This window comes from Coturnix japonica, chromosome 1 (genome assembly GCF_001577835.2).
Source record: "Coturnix japonica isolate 7356 chromosome 1, Coturnix japonica 2.1, whole genome shotgun sequence".
NCBI lineage: Eukaryota > Metazoa > Chordata > Aves > Galliformes > Phasianidae > Coturnix > Coturnix japonica.
The window spans coordinates 13,274,548-13,296,486 of NC_029516.1; the positions used below are offsets into that span (position 1 = coordinate 13,274,548).

Below are 21,939 nucleotides of genomic sequence, written 5' to 3' on the forward strand. Positions count from 1 at the left end.
ATTGGAGGTGAGGAGATAGCAAGCATTTCCCAAAGCTATCAGGAAGTTAGACACTGATTGTAGCTGTAATAAAAACATCTGCAGGATTTGGGTTCACAGGTTAAATCCTTCCCTCTGTTCAGCTGCTGGAGATCAGGCTGCCTGTGTAGCCTAACTGGCTTTATTCTTTTTATTAAAAACAGAGGCAGAACTTTTGGTGATAACGTTTTGTGAGAGAGCTTAATAGCTGCTCACCTGAAAAGTGAGACCATGTTCAGCATCTCTCTTGGCCTGAAGTTCAAACCCTTGTTCCTGTGGCAATGGAAGAAACTCAGAGCTGGTCGGCAAGGCGCTAACCTACTCCTTCCCTTCTGAGCTTGAGATGTACGGAAAAGACCTGGTGCAGCAAGTAAAAGGGGCTCTTACTCTTGGTCAGTAAGGGCAAACCCATAGGCTTTGATTCTTCTCCAAACGTGGTTTAGGCATTGTGAGTTATGGACTCAATGGAACAGACCATTGAGCCTTGGCTGCACATCCGTCCTTGTCTTGACATACCAAATACCGGATCATGGGATCACAGAAGGGTTTGGGTCAGAAGACACCATCAAGATCTAGTTCCAAGCCCCCTGCTATAGACAGGCACCTCTCACTAGACCAAGATGAACAAGATTATTTCAGAAATGGTAGCAAGTGATAAGGGGAACAAGAGGGTGTAGAAAACTTAGATTTGAAGCTGAGAAGGTCCACAAAACCGTGATGCGTTCTCACTCCAGTGCTGTGTTTAAGGTTTTCTACAAAACACTGCGGCTCTGCTTTGCAGGCTGGCTGCTTGGCTGCCTGCTACAATACTGCTTAGATCAAAGCATATCAGCAGTTCACCTAGACGTTTCTCACAGTACAGCAGAAGGGGAAATCTGTCACAGTCTGAACCTGCAGATTGTGTGCTACGCTACAGAATGTACTTTCAGCAAATAACTTCTTTACAGCTTCAACGTGCCTGAAGCCAGGACTGTGCTTTAAAACCAGAGCTGTCAAGAATATCCACGACCGAGTAGCTCATTGAACAAATATTTTGCTTGATCCAGTGCCCTTAGTGTGTGCCCTCAATGCTTCTTTGATGTGAGTTGAAACATTGGCACTGTTTCTGGATTTGAATTGTCTCCTGGGGTGATGGTGAGGCCCTGGCACAGCTGCCCATGGAGCTGTGGGTGCCCCATCCCTGGAGGAGCTCAGGGCTGGGTTGGATGGGGCCCTGGGCAGCCTGAGCTGGAGGGGGGCAGCCAGCCCATGGCAGGGGGTGGGGCTGGGTGGGCTTTGAGGTCCCTTCCAACCCAAACCATTCCGTGATTATTCCATGAGGACACATGCTTCGCTTTACAATTGCAAGATGTTTATTCGTTTCTCTTCCCAACTAACACAAAGCAGCTGCTGGCGTAGTTCTCAGTGCTTAGCAGCTCCGGCTTTTTCAGCCCGTCTTATCTCTAACCAAAGCTACAGCAGGACCACCCAGGAGCTCACTCCTTCCGATCCACGTCGGACAAACCAGGAGCCGCAGCCACCATCTGCGGCTGCAGGTGTGACTCCAAGAACCTATGGGCTCTGACCCACGTCTGCTCGCAGCCGGTGACGTACAGAGAGCAGCTCCCGGGGCTGCATGCCCGCCGGGCGAGCGCTTTGAAATGCAACCTCCTCCTCCCCGACGGGACAGAGGGGCCGCGGGGCTGGGAGGGCCCGGGCAGGGCAAAGCCGGAGGGCGGACGGAGGCGTCACCCGGGCCGTCCCGGAGCCGGCTGTCCGTGTTTCCCCATAAATAAAGGCTCCCGGCCATATAAATGCAGCAGGTGGAGGCGGTGGGGTCTCGCCGCTTCAGGACGCGGACAGCGCCGCTCCGCGGGGCCGAGCCGCGCCGCCAGGGGGTGCCGGAGCGGGAGCGGGCTCTGCTCGCCGGCCGCCACCTCAGGCGGGGCCATGGCAGCGGGTGTGCGGGCGGAGGGGCCGCTGGCCGAGCTCAGCCACTACGTGGTGGCGCGGCCCATCTACAGCGAGGCGGGATTCCAGGACGAGAACGAGCGGCTGCCGCCGCCGCCTCCCACGCTCCTGGAGCGGGCGCGGGCGGTCTGCAGGTGGGTGAGGGCGGGAGGCGAAACTCAGCGGTACCGGGACTGAGGGGAGACCTGAGAGCGGCCCCACAGCATCTAAACGGGGATGTAGGAAGGAAGGGGACGGGCTCTTGAGCAGGGTCTGCGGTGATAGGACAAGGGGGAATGGTTTCAAGACTAAAAGAGGATAGATTTGGGTTGGTTATAAGAGTTTTTTACAGCGAGTGTTGGTGAAGCACTGGGACAGGTTGCAGCATATGCCCGGTCTGTGGAGATATTCAGCATCAGGCTCTGGGTTCTGACAGGGCTCTGAGCTGTGGGTGTCCCTGTTCATTGTGCAGGAGTTGGACCAGATGACCATTAAGGATCCCTTCCGACTCAAATAACCCTATGATTCTGTGAACCTTCTTGGATGCTTTCAGTCAGGGTATCTTTGTTTCCTTTCTGTCATCCTGCCTTGGTTCCTTTCAGACTGCAGCTCCACATGGTCTGTGTGTAACAACTTGTTTTCTCACAGCTGTTCAAGAAAAAAGGCCTTCCAGATCACCAAGTCCTTCCTGCCCATCCTGGACTGGCTTCCCAACTACCGCGTGAGGGAGTGGTTGGTCAGCGATATCATCTCGGGGGTCAGCACTGGCCTCGTTGCCACCCTGCAAGGTACGCCCTCACACACGGCTCTCTGATGTTATGCAGATGGAATTACAAATCTGAGACTTGTTATTTAATACTAGATATTACGTATTATCAATAAATAATTAATGCTTTAATTTATCCCCTTTTTTTTTTCTTTGCCTGGCTAGAAGATCTGAATTTCCTTTGAAGTGCTATCACGATGTAGTTAACTTCTTTTACCCCATCGTTTTACTCAAAGAACACTGGAATGAAGAAAAAGTTCTTTGCTTGGTTGCCAATTAGCTGCAAATATTCCTTACTGCTGCTTTCCTCGGAGCATGCTAGAAAGGCAGACAAGGAGTGGCACCAACTCTGTGATTTAAAAATATAAATGTGATAATTCTGAAATACCAAATCATGAGATACTGGGAAAACCAACCAAAATGGTTGTCAAAAAAGAGGCTTCTGGGGTCCTAAAATGCCCCAAATCCCGAACGTCCAGCAGTTCTAAGTGTCACTTTCAGACCTCCCAGCAGCACAACCCACTCTTCAGCCTTTTTGAGCTCTGCCACAGTTCTGTGTTATCAACGCAGAACATTACAGTCTACAATAGGAGATAATAAGGAACTGATACTGATAACATCCCTTCACTTCTTTCCTTCTCTTACTGTGCTGAAGTTGACAAGTTGCTTGAGTATACAAAGTGAGAAGATCAGAATTTAGGTGATTTATTTTGGGTTATTAAGTTCATGATTTTCAGATGGGTGAATGTCCTGAAGCCTTATTGGTACAGTGCTTTTATACTGGTGTATTTCCCACTTTTCTCTCAAAGGCAGACTGCTTGAACGTCACATTTGAGCCAATGTTTTGTGCCACCTGTGCAGATAGAGGAACATCTTTCAGTAGTAACTCATCCAAGTACTAGTATGGGATATACTCATTTACAGTCACTGTACCTACATGCATATCTGCAACTGATTTACAGATTAAAAACATTCTGATTTGTCTCTGGATAAATGGAGTAAATCTTTCTGGAAGTCTGTTCTAGACAAGGTAGTAGTTTGCTGAGTGATTTTAAGAGTGAAATTTTGTTCACGTATCATTTCAGGCTTGGCATATGCCTTATTGGTGGCAGTTCCGGTTGGATATGGCCTCTATTCTGCCTTTTTCCCCATCCTGACATACTTTTTCCTTGGAACATCAAGACACATATCAGTTGGTAACCACATATGTTCAAGTTACAGTCAATTATTACAAGATATTAATTCTTACTGAGAATATTAGTATTAAGTATAAGATGGATACTTTCTAAACCATATTGGTTGTGCTGAATATTAATATTGCTGTGCTCGAGGGACTTATTTCTTCTCTGTACAGACAGCTAATTAGAGTTGTGCCAGTGCGTGCCTTTTGCTTGCATTTATGCTGAAGTTTAAATCTTGTCTTTGGCTACACCCTATGCCAGAAATTACAGAATAAAGTCTGCCTCACTGGGCAGTAAGAAGAGACATTTAGTCTATCAGCAAAAGCTCAAGATGGCTAAAACAGATCTCTTAGTCTTCACAAGCCTTCCTTGCTACATCCTTTTTGATCATTGTGGACAATACCACCTTCTTGCCTGTTGCGGAGTCCCAGAACCTGTGTTTCTGCTCCAGCCTCGCTGTAGGTCCTCACATCAAGGCTATGGGTAAACCTCGTTGATTCCTTCTGAATACTTTCTCTAAAATATGTTTTCTCTGTCAGTTCCCTTATTTAAAATAACTGTTACAGCTTGATCACTGAATTGTCTTTTTTCCCCCCTCTAACAAATAGAGCCTTCCCTCATTCACATCCACCAGTGCTAGATTGTTTTTCTCTCACAAAGCTTCGGCATGATATTACAGTTTCTAATTAATTTTCTTCTCTGTTGAATCAAATACATTTGTATGTTGTCTCTGCCTTCTGTCTTCCACCCACCAGATCACCTTTGCTCTCCAGCACTGAGCTCTTACCTTGACTTGCATTGATGTACTTACTTTCTACGTTTCCCACTCCTTTTCATACTTTCTCCATTATGCTTAATTGCCAAGTGTACTTTTATTTATCTGTAAAATTAACCTTCTTTAAGACACTTCATGATGTTTTCCTTTTCTGTTTAATTTTAGTAAAAACTACAGCAAATCTGACTGCTTTTAGACTGCGTTTTGCTGACATGATGATTATTTACTATCTCTGTGTCTTGCCCAAAATATAGTTTCAGTCATCTTTAGCCGATGAAATACCAAACTACTGCCAAAAAGGGCAATCCTTTCCCATAGTGCATGTTCCTGCCACCACTGTTGTGCTGGATTCCATGTGGTAACGTGCACCAGTGCGTTCAGCTGAAAAAAGAGTAAATGAAAATGTTTTCAGCTGGGTAAGTGTTCTCTTGTGAGCGGTGCTGGGCCACAGAACTGCTGGTGCAGATAGAAGGACTTGCTATACCCCTAAATTGCCTTAAGCAAGGCATGGAACAGCACCTCTGTGTCTAACAGTTCTGTTCAGGATGGAATTGTATCTCCATGTCACGTTTGCAGTGCTGTGCCTTCTGGCCCTTTCTTTCTCCTCCTACGAAATAATGTACCGCCGTTAAAATATTATAGTTCTAATTTAGAATTTTCTTGTCTAGTCTGATAAATGCTTCCTTTTGATGCCTATTAAACTTCAGTATGTTCTATCTGTCATTACAGGTCCGTTCCCTGTAGTCAGTTTGATGGTGGGATCGGTTGTAGTGAGCATGGCCCCTGATGATAATTTTCTCATAGTTGGCAGTAATGCTACAGGGACTAATGGTACCCAGATGCTGATAGACACTGACTCCAGGGATGCCCAGAGGGTGCTGATTGCTAGCACCCTCACATTTCTGGTTGGAATTTTACAGGTAACATACTCGTCTAGAGGACACAAGATTGATACTGCTTTAATTTTAATGGGAAAAGACACACCACTGAAATAGATGCCACAGCAGTGAGTCTTTTTCCTGTAGTAAAACACATAAATGAAGGAAAGTCTTATCAAACTCTGAAGAGCTTTTGGGGGATTATTCTTCTTACCCTGGGCAGAATTGGTGGCAGAATGATGGGGGCACAGACAACAGAAGAATAGCATTGTGAATGCAGACCAACAGACCTGCATGAAACTAAATGGAGCATCCTTTCACACAGCTCTTCAGGTCTCCTTTCTTTCCCTGGATGCCATGATGTTAAGCTACATTAATCCTCAGTGGGGGAAGATGCTCTCAAGACGATGTCAACAAAAATAAAAGAGCAAATCTTAAGAAACTGCCCAATAACGGTGTATGTTTCATTGCTTAGTGAGCTGTTACTCTTCGTGATTTTTCCAGGTGGTTTTTGGAGTCCTTCAGATTGGTTTCATTGTGAGGTACCTCGCAGATCCACTCGTTGGGGGATTCACAACTGCAGCTGCTTTTCAAGTGCTCGTATCACAGCTGAAAATAGTCTTAAATGTTTCAACTAAAAACTATAATGGTGTCCTTTCCATAATATATGTAAGTATACCCTTCTGATTTGTTTGGGGTTTGTGCCAGAATTTTTGCATTATTATTTATCCTCTGCTTCTATTTCATACATGAGTGCTTCTTGTATCTATGTAACTATGGGGCATCCATTTGGTTCTCACTCACTCTCAGGAAGATCTGCAGGTGTTCATTTATATCCGTGTGGCTCTCAATAGCCATTTTCTTGCTTTCCCAGGCCATAAAAGGCTCACTGTCATCTACTTCAGGCAGAACACTCTTTTTCATGTGAAATTTAAACATAATTATGCAGCAAAACAGTTTTTCTTCTCCAGGTTATCACTTCTGGAGGCTGTTTCCCTCCCAGCCATTGCCTCCTGTCTTATTGGGAAGCTCCCAAAGCTGAATAGTCCCAAGCCTCTTAAACCATCCTGGTCAAAGGCATCTTTTCCATTTCATGTTGTAGCCATATCTGTGACTACAGAAGGATGTGGATTCGCACCCCGTGGCCAGGTACCTGCTGGTTAGCTAAGGTGAGGCTAAAAGTTGCTGTCGCAGCTCCATTTGTTAATCTCAGAGGAAATGATCAAATGGAGAAATGTTTTGGCCGGATTACAGGGACACTGAACTCCTGCAGGTTCTCATATTACAGAGTCGTCTCCTTCCCCAGGGAAATTATTGAGGGTTCTTTCACTGACTTCACCGTTAAACCATTGAGGTGTGCAGTAGTTTAGCTCTTCCACAGCTCTTTGAGTTACAATAACAGGTTCCTAAAAGAGACTGCTCTAGAACAAAGAATTTATTCTATATCTGTTCAGACAAACCAGGCAAGAAAAAATGTGTTTGATATTTATATTAGTAAAAACAGTCTGAATGTCATACAAATAATGAGTCTGGTGGAGTATTTGGGGAAAGAAAAGGTATTATTTTATGGGCCTTTTAACCGTTGAAAATCCTTCCATCAAGCAATAGAAAATTAGATGTGACATGGTACTACACGCACAAGGATGGACAGTTGATCCAGCAGGTTTTTCTCTCTCTGTTGTTGTTTGTTTGTTGTTTCCTGGTTGGTGAAGGGTGGTACATTTAGTTGAAGGTGTTTTTGAAGAAGAACTACACAGTTCTTCCAGTTCCTGCAAGGCTGTGTGGGATGCTGTTTTTTTACACTGAAGCTCAGGGCTTCTGCATTCTGGTAGGTGAGCCAGGTGGAGGTGTTTGCAGATGTGTGCAGAGCAAATGAACTGTGGTTTTTCTTGGTCTGCTTAACCAGAGACTTGTTATGTCAGCTTCAGCAAGTCTCCAACCTGCCTCAGCAGTGGTGTGTAACAAACTGCAACACTGAGCATCTGACACTGGCAGAATTCACAACCTCCAGCTAGGAGCCCCTTGTATCCCTGTAAAATATGGCAGAGGCAGAAATGGTAAGTAAGGATGGGATCCGTGGCAAGGAGTGGTTTCAGTCGCTCAAAAAGACATCAGTGCTTCAGGAAGGGCTCTCCTTTAGCTTAGAAAGCAGCTAGTTGTGCACTTCAGTGTTTTATTTCAAACCAGGTTGTTTTTATTGTGATAGAAGTGGTTCTGCCGCTGCAGCCCTCCCTTTGCCAGGAGGCAGAAAGTCTGTTTTGAACCTTTTTTTCCACCTTTGCCGTGCATAGAATAGTCAAATTTTCTTGGAAGCAAGTGGTGAGTGAGAATTGCGTCCTAGGAGCAAAGAGGAGATAGATGGGAGAACCTGCAATTGGTGTCTTTTCTCTGATCAGCCCTTTTTGTTTTCCCTGTACACTTAGAAGTAATCTTTTTGTGTTTGTATAAATGCTATACATCCATCAATGCCAGCTTCACAGGCCGTTGTTTGCTATAAACAATAGGACCAAACAAGGACATAGGAAGGGTAGGTGAGGGAGCCTGTTGTTCTGCAGCTGTGAGTGCTCCAGCCTGGGGCTGACTGCTGCTGGGAGCAGGGGTAACACACCACAAGGTGAGGCTTTGCAACCACTTTTCTCAGATGCAGGACTTGCTGCAGCCTGACAGGATCTGCACTATTGTACTCATTGCCTGCATGTCAGCAATGAAAACTGGGAATTTGCAATGCATGGACTGTACGTATTGGGCATTTGAGCCAGCAGAGTTTTGCTCTCGTTTGAATAGAAAGTTGAAGATATTTTGCTTTTTGGAAAGGGAGGAAGTTACAGATCTTCCTATCTCTTCTCTCAGGTAGGGTTTAGCTTTTGCTATTAAGTCTTAGTCTTCTAAAAAACAAGAAGCAGAAGCCCAGTGTGGACAATTATTTCAGTTCTGTTCAATACAGCTGGACATCCAGCCACCAGTTGTGCAGCAGTTTGATAGTTCATCTGACAAAGTCATCCTCAAGTTCCTCCAGGCAAAGGAGCCGGCAACTCTTGGCCTCCTCCAAAACCCCATCCACCAGGATGCCTTCTGAGTGTGTTTGCACATATTTCATGTGCATGTGTTTGTAATTTTTGTTTTTCAGACTCTGATTGAAACGTTTGAAAACATCGGTTCCACCAACATTGCAGACCTTATTGCTGGACTCCTCACCATTGTTGTCTGCATGCTGGTTAAGGAAATAAACGACCGATTCAAACACAAGATTCCTATACCGATACCAATAGAAGTTATTGTGGTAAGTAAAGGAGCACCAAAAAAAACCTAATAGCTGAAATAGATGGGACTGGCTACAGGAGAACAGGGGCTTTTTTAAGTATTAAAACTTGTTTCGTTTGATTACAGACAATAGTAGCCACTGGCATTTCATATGCTGCCGACTTGGAAAAAAAATATAATGCAGGCATTGTTAAGAGCATTCCAAGAGGGTGAGTGCCTTTGTTTTCTGGGACATAGGTATTATTTTAATTGGCTAAAAATGACAGTGATAAGGGGGAAGATATAAAAGAGATACTGAAAGCTGTAATCTGAATTTGGAACTCAGATTCCTGGAGCACCTACTGGAGATGTTCTGAGTTTTACTTCTGGCTCTGCTGTTTATGTCACCTGATTATGCTGCATTCTTTCTTTTCTCCTGTCAAATAGGCTTAGAAATGTTCATCTAAGAATTCATGAAGAGAGGTCTATAGAAAACAGAAAAAAATAAAGGATTTTAAATAGTGAAATTTGATTTCTCTGTAGATTAAAGTGCTATAAGCCTGAGTTACTCCACTATAGTTCATATTCATGCTGTTATCCCAATCAGTATTGTCCCTTATGTAGTCATAGGAGCAAGGATACTAAGGATTACACTGGAGACTTTCACTTGAGAGATCCAGAGCATTTCACAGTAGTAACCTTCACATTCCATTTGGTATTTGGGCCTTGATTAATTAAAGTTTGTGGAAACGCAGTAGGGGATAAAATGTTTCCGAGGTCTTCCGTTGAAGTATGTTAACAACAATATGAAGTGCTATGAACATGTTTACATAATTCATCATATTATCCAATATATCCTTTAATCGGTTCTTCAGAAATGTACTTTTTCACTTTGCTATCATGTTCTCATGCTGAGAACAATGGGAGCTTTGTTGCTGAGAAACAGAATCAGGATTTTGGCTATGATGAACCTGATAAGCGTGTTCTGTATGTCAGTGGGCTGTTTCCACCTGTTTATTAACTTGAAACATTACACTTCGTATTATAAGCAACCTGCATGCCTCTGCCTCAAACTCTGCTAAGAACATAATTTGATTGAAGTTGATAATACTAACGTGTTTTCTAAATGCTAGATTTTTGCCTCCCGAACCTCCAGATGTCAGCATGTTTTCCCAGATGATAGCAGCCTCCTTTTCTATTGCTATTGTTGCTTATGCTATTGCGGTTTCTGTGGGGAAAGTATATGCAACCAAGTATGACTATGCCATTAATGGAAACCAGGTATGTAGAACCAAACTCATCTGTGAATGTGGGCAGTGCAAGTTCTGTTTCACAGTAACTTAAGTGTCAAATAACTAAGTATTTTTTCAAGAGAAGTTATAGTCTGATGAGAGAAATTCTTCAATAGCTGAAAAAAAATCCCCCAAAGCTGTGAATTTTTCAGATACAAAAGGCTAAATTGAGCTATGAATGACGGACAGATAGTTTACCTGAACTGGAGAAGTTAAAATAGCATCATAAAAGCAGGTAGTGAAATCATATTGAAGGACAGTCCGATGCTAATACGTGCCAGTGTTTATTTTGACTCAATGGATTCAAAGATTATTAAGATCTGCAAGCAGTGGGAACTGTATTTCATGGAGAATGCAGCTGATACACAGTAGTAGGTACGCATCATCTCAGTCTGTTCTATCTAAGAACACAGCTTTATAAGTCTTCTCTTGTAGATGGAGCTTATGGAAAGCTTCATTTTGGAGAAAAATAGGGAAAGAGTTGAAATCAAATCTTAAATTATATTCTTATACATGTGTTGTGAGTGGAAGGCTCCTGTGATTCCCTCAGCTTGGTGGAAACAGCATTGCTGTCAATTATATGGGATTGCAGGCAGCTCCCAAATGCCTCATTTCCCAGCAGAGGAATGGCCCAGATCCCAGGACATAAAGCTCCCAGGGTCCTTGTCACTTGAGCAGAACAACCAGCGTCGGTAGGTGCCAGCATCTGTGACCCTGGGGCAAACTTATGAGAGCGCTGCCTGGACTCAGCATGAGTTCTTTGGGATGTCCAGAGGGAAAAACTTCTGGCTCAACTAGAAGTTTTCAGTGAAGCTGTGCTGTGGGGTTTGTTCTTGCTGGTTTTTTTAAAGCCCTTGATTAGTTCCACTAATAATACAGTGCTTTGTGTTAATTAAAGTCTTGTCTAAACTCAGACTGTTGCACTGATTAAAATCACTTGTTAAGGATACAAGTTAAATTTATACTAGTCCCTCTTGTTGATGTGATTATGCTGAAGTAGTTGTTAGCAATGTTAATTTTGATAGCACTGTTGGAAATAAGCTGTAAAAGCCTTTATTTTAAGCTATGCCTATATGAAGGAGAGTATACTGGCATCACTGTGTTGGTTTCTAAACACATATGGTTACACTGGCACAAGAGAAATTTGTGTCAGTATTTAACAGCAGACACTAATCTGGACTCTTCTCAATATTTCAGTGCTACCCACTTAATAAACTATTGCAAAAACTATTGTCATTCTCCATTGCAAAAGCATCTTCAGGACTCTTTATTTACAGTATCACCTAATTACATTTCAGGAGTTTATTGCCTTTGGGATCAGCAACATTTTTTCTGGAGCCTTTTCTTGTTTTGTTGCAACTACTGCTCTTTCACGGACTGCAGTCCAAGAAAGTACTGGTGGAAAGACTCAGGTAATGGCCCCTTCTTACTAGAACTGTGCCCGGGAGAGTTTAATATTGTATGGGGATGAAAATAATCCTAAAATGCTTGTGTCGCTGGTACATAAAATGCCACAGGTATCTCAGCTAAGAGACGGTGCCCTGGTTCTCCATCATTTTTGTGGCTCTGCCAGAAGAGGGCAATCGGGTTTTACATAGGAAGGTTTGCATTAGGGGTCCGAAATCCTTCAAGCCTAATGCCCTGGAATTTCATTACCAGTTAAGGCACTGAGTTTGTCCCACCTGGAATTCAGCATTAGGGAGGAAGTCCTCTCCCAGATGCCTGTGAAAGACTTAAGCCCCTGTATGTTTGCCTGAGCAGCCCTGCTGTATCTGCCCATGTGCCATCTTTCTTATATTCTGTGTGCTCCTCTGTTTGACAGTACCCTCACGCTTATTTAGCAATGGAGAAGTGCAGGATAATCCAGCAGCCCCACTTCCAGCTGACACACAGATTCTGCTCCTTTAATCTCTCCGTGCAACTCAACCCCCTCAAGAGCTACTACCTTGAGTACAGCTGTTTGTGCTACCTGCTTAATTGAATTCCCTCTGTGTTAGCTGAAGTGTGTAATGATTGCCCATGTATGCCTAAACACAGTAGCATTTTGGCAGGTCTCCTTGTTCCTAAAGAAATGCAATGTCCAACTACTTGTGTGCCCCAGGAACAAGTACTTTGTAATCCTGGAAACATAAAATATGATCTTAATGTGCTCATCTCCTATAAACACTCTGTCCTCCGCAGGTTGCTGGTATAATCTCAGCTGGAATTGTTTTGATTGCCATTGTTGCCCTGGGGAAATTGCTGGAGCCCTTACAAAAGGTAACTGTATTTGTTCTTTGCAGCGTAGCCACCAGTGCTGATCAGATCCCAATGCTCAGCTTCCATGGACAGGATTAACAGCCCTGTTAGAAACTGTGGTGATTGATACCTGAGGAAGCTCAGGTTTGCAGTGTGTAATGATGAACGCTTTGTAAACAGAAAACTGACAGAAGATTTAAATATCTAAATCAGCATCTTTGCTTCCGAATAACACATTTCCACTATTTTTCTTCACAGTCTGTGTTGGCAGCTGTAGTCATAGCTAACTTGAAAGGGATGTTCATGCAAGTGTTTGATGTTCCCCGTCTGTGGAGACAGAATAAAGTAGATGCTGTAAGTCAGCCAATATTTTTCTTTCCCCCCTAATGTTCTGATGTGTTTCCCTTTTGCCTTTTAGCGCTACCTAAGATTCTCCTAACTACTACAACAGAATTTTGTATAGTTAGCATCATAAAACTTGAGATTTGCTAATACAAAGCAGTATTATATGTATCCTCAAAACACATCTGCCATGAGATCAGGTTAAAATGCCCAATTTTAGAGTTTTACACATTTTTATCTTTATCTTTTTTTTTATTTCATATACCCCACAGTAAGAAAGCCTGTGCACTGATGGGTCCTTCATAGCAATTACCACAGTATACAGCAATCTTGTCTTGAGATGACTTGAAAATCAGAATAAAAATGGTTTGTGGCCACGTTTTCCATTCTGCTTTGACCTTCTGTAAAGTTTAAATGGGCCAGAAAAGATGACATTTTATTCATTAATGCTTTGTTACCATATTAGTATCCCACTTACCTTGATAATCTCAGATACTCCCTACAAAATATGGCTGTTGTTTTATTGCTGTAGCAAGAAAATCCAACCTAGAATCCAAGCTAGAAAGTGGATTCATGTGGTGTACTAAGGGATATAAAAACAGAGTCTTCTTACAAACCTTACCTCAAGGTACATGGGGACATCTTCCACTTGGATTTCTGTGGAACTACCCCTCAGTGTGGATCCTAAGGAAGGAGAACTTTGCATGAGAAATATTTTGTGTATTCAGTCCCTACTACAATCATATTTCACAGTAGGTGTCTTTGGGCAGTACCTGCTTTAGGTAAATCTGAATTTATTCGGTCAGTTATTTAATAGTTCTTTTGGTAAGTAAAAGGTCCCACTGACTTGAGTGAGAAGTGTGTGCACTGTGGGAGGGATTAAGTCCACTGCACGTTCTGCCTGGGCAGTGATGCAGGGAGGAACTGAGAAGCACACTTCAATTGTTCTGCATGAATATTCACTGGAGACTTTAGAGAGTGCCATCGACCTCCTGGCATGAAATACCTCTCTTTGGAATGGTTCTGATTCCTGGACTTCACTGAGGAGCCCTGTTCCCTCTCTACGCATCTATTCTCTGATTTTTAAAAGTGAGGTTAATAAAACAGCTGCCATCAGAAAGAAGAAAATGCATTGGTTAATGGTATCCCCTTTAATTTCACCGAGATAACTAGATACTTGAAAAATGTCTGTATGTTAAGTAATTTCCTAAAGGCTAGACGTGTCTAATAAGGTAGTCATGAAAGTAAGTACCTTGGAGGAAGATGCTGACTTTTCTAAGCAAGTCAGTATGCCATGATGATTTCAAGGTTAAATTCTTCTGCTACTCTTACTGTCTGGTGTAATGAATCTTTAGAGTGACCAGGAATACTATGTTATAATTAAGATACTTTATTATTTCCTCTCCAGATGATCTGGGTTTTTACATGTGTAGCATCCATCATTCTGGGACTCGATTTGGGATTACTTGCTGGCCTTTTGTTTGGATTGCTGACAGTTGTGCTGAGAGTTCAGTTGTAAGTAACACGGGATCAGAAATAAATGTCAGTGTTCTACAACAAAAAAGGAAGACTGTGCATACTGCTTTCCTTTAGCTGGAGTTCAGAGTGTGAATGACAGCAATAGCCAACCATAGTGGCACTGTCAGCAAATGCTTGAAAGTAGAGCCTTCTGAAAGTGGCTACAGAGTGGTAGGTTATAAAATCTGCTAACTTAGAATTTGCTACAGCTTTTAAAAAGCAAAGGTGGAGGCTACAAGCTCTTTTGGTTTGCAAATCCAAAGTAAAAGCATTGGACAACAAGCGTTAAGTCATCTGATGATGATGTAAATATGTCATTTCTGTTGATTCAAAGTGTAAAAAGTAATTCATGTTTTCAGTCTTATTGTTCATTCAAACCAAAATAAAGTGCTTTTAATACATCTTTCTAGTTTGGGAAGCAATTGAAACAAACTGTTCATCCAGATCTACATAAAAATGTCTGAGATGAAAGTACTTTGCCTTTAGAAATAACGTTTCCTTATAAGTTGGAAAAGCACAGTGATACGAAACAAAGATACAAGACTTTCCAAGGGAAGCTATTATTTTGGTAGAAGAAAGCAGAGTACAAAAGTCCATTGAATGCCTAAGTATGAGGTTTACTTTCACCATCTTTTTGTATCTGTTAGTCCTTCATGGGGTGGCTTTGGAAACATTCCTGGCACGGACATCTACAAAAAGGTCAAGGACTACAAAAACGTAAGTGATCACTGAGTCGCTTCCTTTCAATCTACAAGCGTAGTACAGAGTTGTGCCTTGCCAGTTATCGACAAGTTGAATGTGGAACTGGAGGGCTTGACGATAATAATTTTCAGCATTACATTCTTCATCTTGATCAAGATGGTTGGTCCAAATTGCATGGAGAGCTATAAGCACCTAAAAATGGAATCAGCAAAGATATCCCATTTTGTGTGTTGTGAATTGGCTGTATAGTTAATTGTTGAAACAGTTGAACTGCTTCTTAGTAGCCACAATGTAGTTTTTGCTGCTTGACCCTGCATTCTTTGGCAATAGGCTGTAGAACCAGAGGGTGTGAAGATCCTCAAGTTTTCAAGTCCAATTTTTTATGCTAACATCGATGGACTGAAAAGCAGCCTCAAATCCACAGTAAGTGATATGTGATAGTTTTGGATGCTACCTCACTGCTTTGGGTTTTCCTTAGAACTATATCTAGGTGAAATTAAATCATTTTCATGTTTTGATCCTTCTTCTATAGGTGGGATTTGATGCAGTCAGGGTGTACAATAAGAGACTCAAAGCACTGAGGAAGATACAAAAGCTGATCAAGAAAGGGAAATTAAAAGCTACTAAGGTACAACTACTTTTTTCCTCCTACTCTTTCGCAGGGGATTACTCCTAGAGCTTATTACTTTAGAGCTCCTCTGTACTTTAAAATGGAGATGAAAAGTAAGACTGATCTCTATAGTAGGAAGACTGGGACCTGTAGGGCATCTAGCAGTGCACTACATGTATTGCCACAGACCACAAGGTCCAGGCAGCTGTGACAGTCATAGTGTTAGCAGGAGTGGAAGTGACAGATTCCCTGATCTTACTTCCACCCCTTACCACCTCAGATTGTCCTTGTGCAGTGAAAGCACTGGCACTTTCATATGTACATGGTGTTATTATCTAGCTTCCTGTGCATAGTTAAGCTGTACCAGTTGACTTGCAGACATAATCTTACAGCTCCTCCTCTAAATATACTCTGCAGTAGGTAAATGCCTGCAGGAGTGGACAGGTACAGGTAACCTTTTAAATCTCCAGAGGTAAAAGTTCAGAAATGATGATGTTTTGCTGCCAGTGCTCTCAGTTCACGATGCAGTATTTCTGCATGTATTCCACTTCATGATGGAAGTTAAATGCTCAGTTATGTGACATCCCAACTTTTGACCACGTCATTTTGCCATGTAAACATATGTGGTAATTCCAATTCAAAGCTGGGTTTGAATTCAGTACTTTTGAGTGGGGGGAGTAGCTCCAAGATTTTTTTTAGTATTGTTATTATTGACAGTGGCCTTTTTGTAGGAAGATGCTCTGTTAACACAGTAAAAATGAGGAAAAGAAATATACTGCAAGGTAGTTCATTCACTCTGTTTTGTTTTTATATTCTTGGATACAATATTGGTCTCATTCATTCCTGAAGCAGAAGTTGTCACGGGAAGTGTTTCCTGTAAGCTCAAACCTTTTTCTGTGATTATAATATATGTTTCACATACTATCTGCACATTAGAATGGCATCATCAGTGAGCCTGGCATTAGTAATGAAGCTTTTGAGACCGATGAGGAACCTGAAGACAATGAAGATCTTCAAGTTCCCACCAAAGAAGTGGAGATCCAAGTAGACTGGAATTCAGAGCTGCCAGTCAAAGTAAACATCCCCAAGGTGCCCATCCACAGTCTCATTCTTGACTTTGGAGCAGTAACCTTCTTGGATATTGTAGCTGTGCGATCAATAAAAACGGTAAGGGCGTTATTTCTGATGTTCTATGGAAATTAATCTAGCCAGCAGTACATAAATCAAGAGCTGTTAGATCACATTGCGGTTTTTAGAAGGCTGTTGTTGAAAAATGTCTTTAAAACTAGGAACAGATAGAATATTGGTATGTGCATAGTGCACGTGAAAATAAAACCAAAAATCTGAAGGCTGCATAGTCAAGTGCTCTAAAATGAGCACTGTAGAACATGGCACCCTTGTATGCAAGCATTATAACATTTTAGTTATATATTTTCTTTCCACATGCCTCCTGCTTTAATCTGGGCACAGAATGATACTCAACACAAAGGTAGTAAATGTTTTATCTTACCATCATTTTCAGTCTTTAGCCACAAGATGAATTACTCCCACACTACTTATAGTGTAAAAGAAGGAATTGTTATTAATTTATTTTTTTAGTATTTTCTTCAGCTTAATGTAGGAGCGCTTTATCAACATTAATTTATCTTCACACATTAGACTGAGGTCATAAAGTGATAATGTTCCTAGTTTAGGAAGAGGAAAACGAGGTGAAGAGATAAATCACAAGCCTGTAGGACCAGAATGTTCAGTCTTTTATTATACTTTCTACATTCAGATTACCAGTTTCACCAATTCAAGTTGTAAATGGGACTGCTTATCCTATCTGTAAAACAAATCTGAGATGACCAAGATTCTCGATTATCAGTAAACAGAAATTGTCACCATTAGCAGTCACCTCTGAAAATGCTTTTTGTAGAGACTCACCTGCCATCAGGGAGCCAGGGACAGCATTCAGTCATAGCATTTTAACCAACTGAAATTCAGGAATGTGGCGTGACTTGGTTCAGCCCTAGTTCTGTTTCAGTTCCAGCTTTGGAGACAAATGAGATTACGGGTTCCACAGGTGCAATTCTTTCCATGTGCAGCCATTTCATCCAAGAATGCATCCATCTGGTGCATTACGTGAGGGAAAATCTCAGCAAGGAAAGAACTGCATGTACCAATGAGAGACTGTGTCGTATCATTCAAGGCAAATGAAGGTTTCTCAGGCCTGCAGGGTCTCACTTGAAGAGACACAATACTTCATGCTATGAAAACAGAAACAGAACTTTAATAATAGACAGCAATGCATGCATGTGTAAAACAAACGGTTCTACTAACACAGCCAAAGGTTGGTCATGTCAGCAAACAGGTACTTAACTAATAAATCTTAAAGTATCGTGAAGTTTAACCGTTCCTTTTTACTATGAATAAACAAATCATGACATTTTGAATGAAGACACTAAGCAACAAATGAAAAGCACATGTGCACAGATGTGTATTTATATATTACATACATCAACATTTATACACATCTATGGATTTTCTTCTTACAGACTATTTATTCACGTCTTTGTTGCAAACTTTTTTTTAGATAATTAGAGAGTTTGAGAGAATTGATGTGAGAGTGTACTTTGCTTCATATCAAGGTAAGCTTTCAAATATATCTACTGCCACTCCTGTAAGGAATAAAATAAGCATGAGAAGGGATCTCTAGGTGGGACTCCTAGTGACAGAATGTGAATTATCACACTGACAGCTGTGGTGGGCTGTCCTGGGATGCAAAGAATGGCAGGGTTTAAAGAAAACATAGGAATTAAGTAATAAAAAGGTAAAAACAAACAAACATGGCTGGTTATTTGGCTGCATAATTATTTCTGATAACTGCAGCAACATATTTGGACATTTATTTATTCATTTACTTCAAACTGTATTAACCTGAGATATTATTTTATTCCTTTTGTAATTCAGACAACCTTATAACTCAATTGGAACGGAGTGCCTTCTTTGATGACATTGTCAGAAAAGACATGTTCTTCCTGACTGTCCACGATGCTGTGCTCTACATACAGAATCAAACGGCATACAGCGACAACCAGGATCCCATATTTGAGAAGGTAAGGCTATCTTAGTAGTACGTTTCACTTCCTTCCATCATCTGGAATTCATCCTTGATAAGCAGAATATTCTGTGATGCTTAAAGATGTGGGCTTACGTTATGAAAACAGCTTTGTTAAAGAACAGTAAACAACAGGCTTGTAAGACTGTTGTTGTGGATGTTATATAGAGATACTTCAGAATAATAAATTAACTTCAGTAATACAGAACACATGTAACTCATCATGCTTCCTTCTTTCTACCAAGATTTCACTCATGCAAGAATCTAAAGAGCCTATAGAATTCACAGAAACAATCCGGCCTGCTGATGAGCTTGATGTCCAGGAAGAGGTATGGACTTGAGATCTGAATGTATCAGTTATCGATAGAATACTGCTGGTTTAATTCCTTTATAGCTCCAAGTCATGCTGTTAGGCCTGTGGAACCGAGCCCTCAACACTTTCCTTCTCCATAAATAAAAACCCACCCTGGCCACCTGGATGTCAGTGCTTAGTGGAGAAATTCAGGTGGTCGTTGTTGTTTCTTCTTTTTTTTTTATAGTGTACAACTCTGTCACTTTAGGGCTACTTCTAGGACTACACAGGACTTATAAAAGCTGCAGACATCCAAGCATAAAATAACAGGCAGCCTCCCCCATTCCTTTCTCCTTGAACACAGTGGGTGTCTTCTTGCATAAACTAAGCATTTTCCAGGAAGCTGTAGTTGCGTAGGACCAGATGCCTTCACACCTGTATCTTCCTGAATTGTCTGATGCAGACACAAGTCAAAAGGCAGTTGCTATAGAACAGGCCTTTCACAGTTACCCCCAATGAGGCTACATTGAACATAGTCCCTATGGAGTTAATACACACAAACTCTTTAAGTAGCCCATACTCAGAACTAACTGTTTCTCTCCACCCTCTCAATGTTTCTCTCAGGCTATGCGCAGACTTGCATCATGAGGATGGACTGCTGGTACTGTCTTACTCACTGCAATATTTATGCACCAGTACTATATAAGCATTTTCCGCAATGAAACCAATCTTGGCACTTGAAGAAAACGATGATTCTTTGTCTGAATGATACGGATCTGTAGAATTCTCCAAATTTTAGCTAATACTATCTCTGAAGTATTCTGGACCTCGATTCTGCAAGCACTTTCCAGTATGACACATTGGAAAAGATCAGAAGACTGTTCTGAACTGTATCCAGTTCTGGGGCTGGGCAGGCAGAAGGTGCATTACGTTGTTATGTCAATGCTTACAGGAAGAAAAGCTGCTTTGTGCTCCACCCTCAGAAGTTGAAGAGACCGAAAACTTTGGATCCCAGGCCTTTTGCTGTGTGTTTGCACAATGTCTAGTGAGAGCGTGAGGGTTCTAGTTGGCCAAGGTTTGGCAGTTCTACAACAGTTGTGTGACTGTCTTGACAGACGTATCTGGGTTGTTCTTTCCGAACAGTTCCTTAAATTGCTGCTGGTTGATGGACAGCTGAAATGGGTGACAGGTGAAAGCCACATGAACAGGAAACTGCACTGAACCGCTAAAAAAACCTTTGAATACTGTAACCATCATTAGAAAACATGTTTGGATATGGGTTCATTAGCTCTGTATTAATCCCATCGTAGCAAATCATGCATTGCTATTAATGATTTTCCCTAAAATGAAGTATACGCAGATGATTTTGGCTCTATATCTTTTATCAAGAGGTAGATTGGGATCTGGACTGGATCAGCTAAAACCTTAGTTCTCAAGTACTTCATGGGCTCTGTACAACAGGCTGCAACTGAATGCAAGTAAGAGAGGCAAAATGTCACCCAGTATCAAGGTTTTTAACTATGAAATATAGAAGTTTAAGTAGTTTAATGAATGATTCTATTTTTATATAGCATATATATTTTTTTCTTTTAATATTCTACATCAAACTGCTGCTGTTCTTATGCAGGACATATGTAGATGTTTGACAGTCCATAATGCACAAGTGCAATAATTTACAGAAGATAAGGGAGTCGAACTTTAATCCTTATTTTAGGACTATATAAAATAGATATGCAGTAAATCGGTGATCTTAATTTCATGAAGAAACATTTGTTTGATGGCAAAGAGATTGCTACCTTAATGTTTTAGCACTATATTATTTTTTAATGGAAAAGCAAAAAAGGAAAAAAAAAAAACAAACACGAATCTTTGCACAGTGAGGGAATATATAATAGCAGAAGTATAAGAAATGTCCATGTATAATGTCCCCTCAGTATTTACGATTCCCAGTTGTTGGCATTTATGTTGATATTTGTTAAGTCTCCTTATTTGATTGCATCAGAGAATTTTTCCTATATCATACTGCACTGAGAAGGATATTGCTGCAAGTAAGGTTAGTGGAAAATCTCAGGTGAAAAGCTAAGCACTAAGTACGTTATTCTGCCCTATGGACCTGAGTGAACTCCATTAAGATCATTGTAAAAAATCCTATAAATCTCAATCATATGGACAGGATCCTCACACAGTGGGCAAAGGCGTGAAACTGACATCTTTATTCTGTAATAAATGCAAAAAACTTCAGTTCTAATGGCAATCGGTGTCATTTTTTATTTCAAATGCAGTGGGGGTTTGAACCTCAAAGGTGCTGCTGGTACAGCCCAAGCTGGTGACAACATGACTTCTTATTACTGTTAAGCAAATGCCCTTTGTGTGCCAGACTGGCATCTCCATGAACTGGAACTAGGTGTGTGCTTAGGAGCCAAGCCAGACTGACCTGCACGTCCTGAGATGGAAGCATTTCTCAGAGTCTGTAATGCTTTTCTTTAGCCCTCTAGAGAAGGACCTGAGGATCCTGGTGGATGAAAAAAGTGAACAAGGCAGTAGCCTGTTCTTGCAGCTCAGAAAGCAAATGGTATCCTGGGCTCCATCAGAAGAGGGGTGGCCAGCAGAGACAGGGAGGTGATTGTCCCTCTCTACTCTGCCTTCAGGAGGCCCCATCTGGAGGACAGCATCCAGATTTGGGGGCTCCAATATAAGAAAGACAGAGAACTGCTGGAGAGGGTCCAGAGGAGGGCCACAAAGATGACTGGAGGACTGGAGCACCTCCTGTGTGAAGATGGGCTGAAGGAGCTGGGCTCATTCAGTCTGGAGAAGGATGGGGGGTGACCTCATTGCAGCCTTTCAGTATCTAAAGGGAACCTATAAACAGGAGGGGAGTCAACTCTTTGAAGGTGTAGATAACAGCAGGACAAGGGGAAATGGTTTTAAGTTGAACGAGGCAAGATTTAGGTTGGATATCAGGGGGAAGCTCTTTAATACAAGAGTGGGGAGGAGCTGGAACAGGCTGCCCTGAGAGGAGCAATGCAATGCACTTATCTCAGTCTTGGACTGTGTATTT

General features: G+C 41.8%; 1 protein-coding gene across 6 annotated transcripts; it reads left to right on the forward strand.

The window, feature by feature from the left end:
- The first annotated feature begins 1,796 nt into the window (after positions 1-1,796).
- On the forward strand, positions 1,797-21,135 carry SLC26A4 (solute carrier family 26 member 4). Of its 6 annotated transcripts, none has more exons than XM_032442446.1 (20): positions 1,797-2,102; positions 2,596-2,735; positions 3,799-3,905; positions 5,399-5,589; positions 6,052-6,216; positions 8,675-8,827; positions 8,935-9,017; positions 9,921-10,068; positions 11,378-11,491; positions 12,261-12,338; positions 12,576-12,671; positions 14,068-14,174; positions 14,825-14,894; positions 15,210-15,302; positions 15,412-15,507; positions 16,426-16,656; positions 18,065-18,119; positions 18,442-18,587; positions 18,835-18,918; positions 19,506-21,135. In XM_032442446.1, exons 1-20 carry the CDS (start codon positions 1,812-1,814, stop codon positions 19,527-19,529), a joined length of 2,472 nt encoding a protein of 823 aa, XP_032298337.1. In that variant the 5' UTR covers positions 1,797-1,811; the 3' UTR covers positions 19,530-21,135. The 6 variants fall into 6 exon arrangements, with proteins under 6 accessions (XP_032298337.1, XP_015706904.1, XP_015706910.1 ...); XM_015851418.2 differs by having other exon boundaries at positions 1,897-2,102; positions 3,799-3,909; XM_032442449.1 differs by lacking the exon at positions 1,797-2,102 and adding an exon at positions 2,204-2,505.
- The last annotated feature ends 804 nt before the right edge of the window (positions 21,136-21,939 follow it).

Bases quoted from the DNA above. Each gene is read 5' to 3' on its own strand.
- SLC26A4 (XM_032442446.1), top strand. From the start codon at position 1,812: ATGCAGCAGGTGGAGGCGGTGGGGTCTCGCCGCTTCAGGACGCGGACA. The intron at 8,828-8,934 runs GTAAGTAAAGGA...GTTTGATTACAG, and splicing joins TACCAATAGAAGTTATTGTG to ACAATAGTAGCCACTGGCAT. The intron at 18,919-19,505 runs GTATGGACTTGA...TGTTTCTCTCAG, and splicing joins AGCTTGATGTCCAGGAAGAG to GCTATGCGCAGACTTGCATC.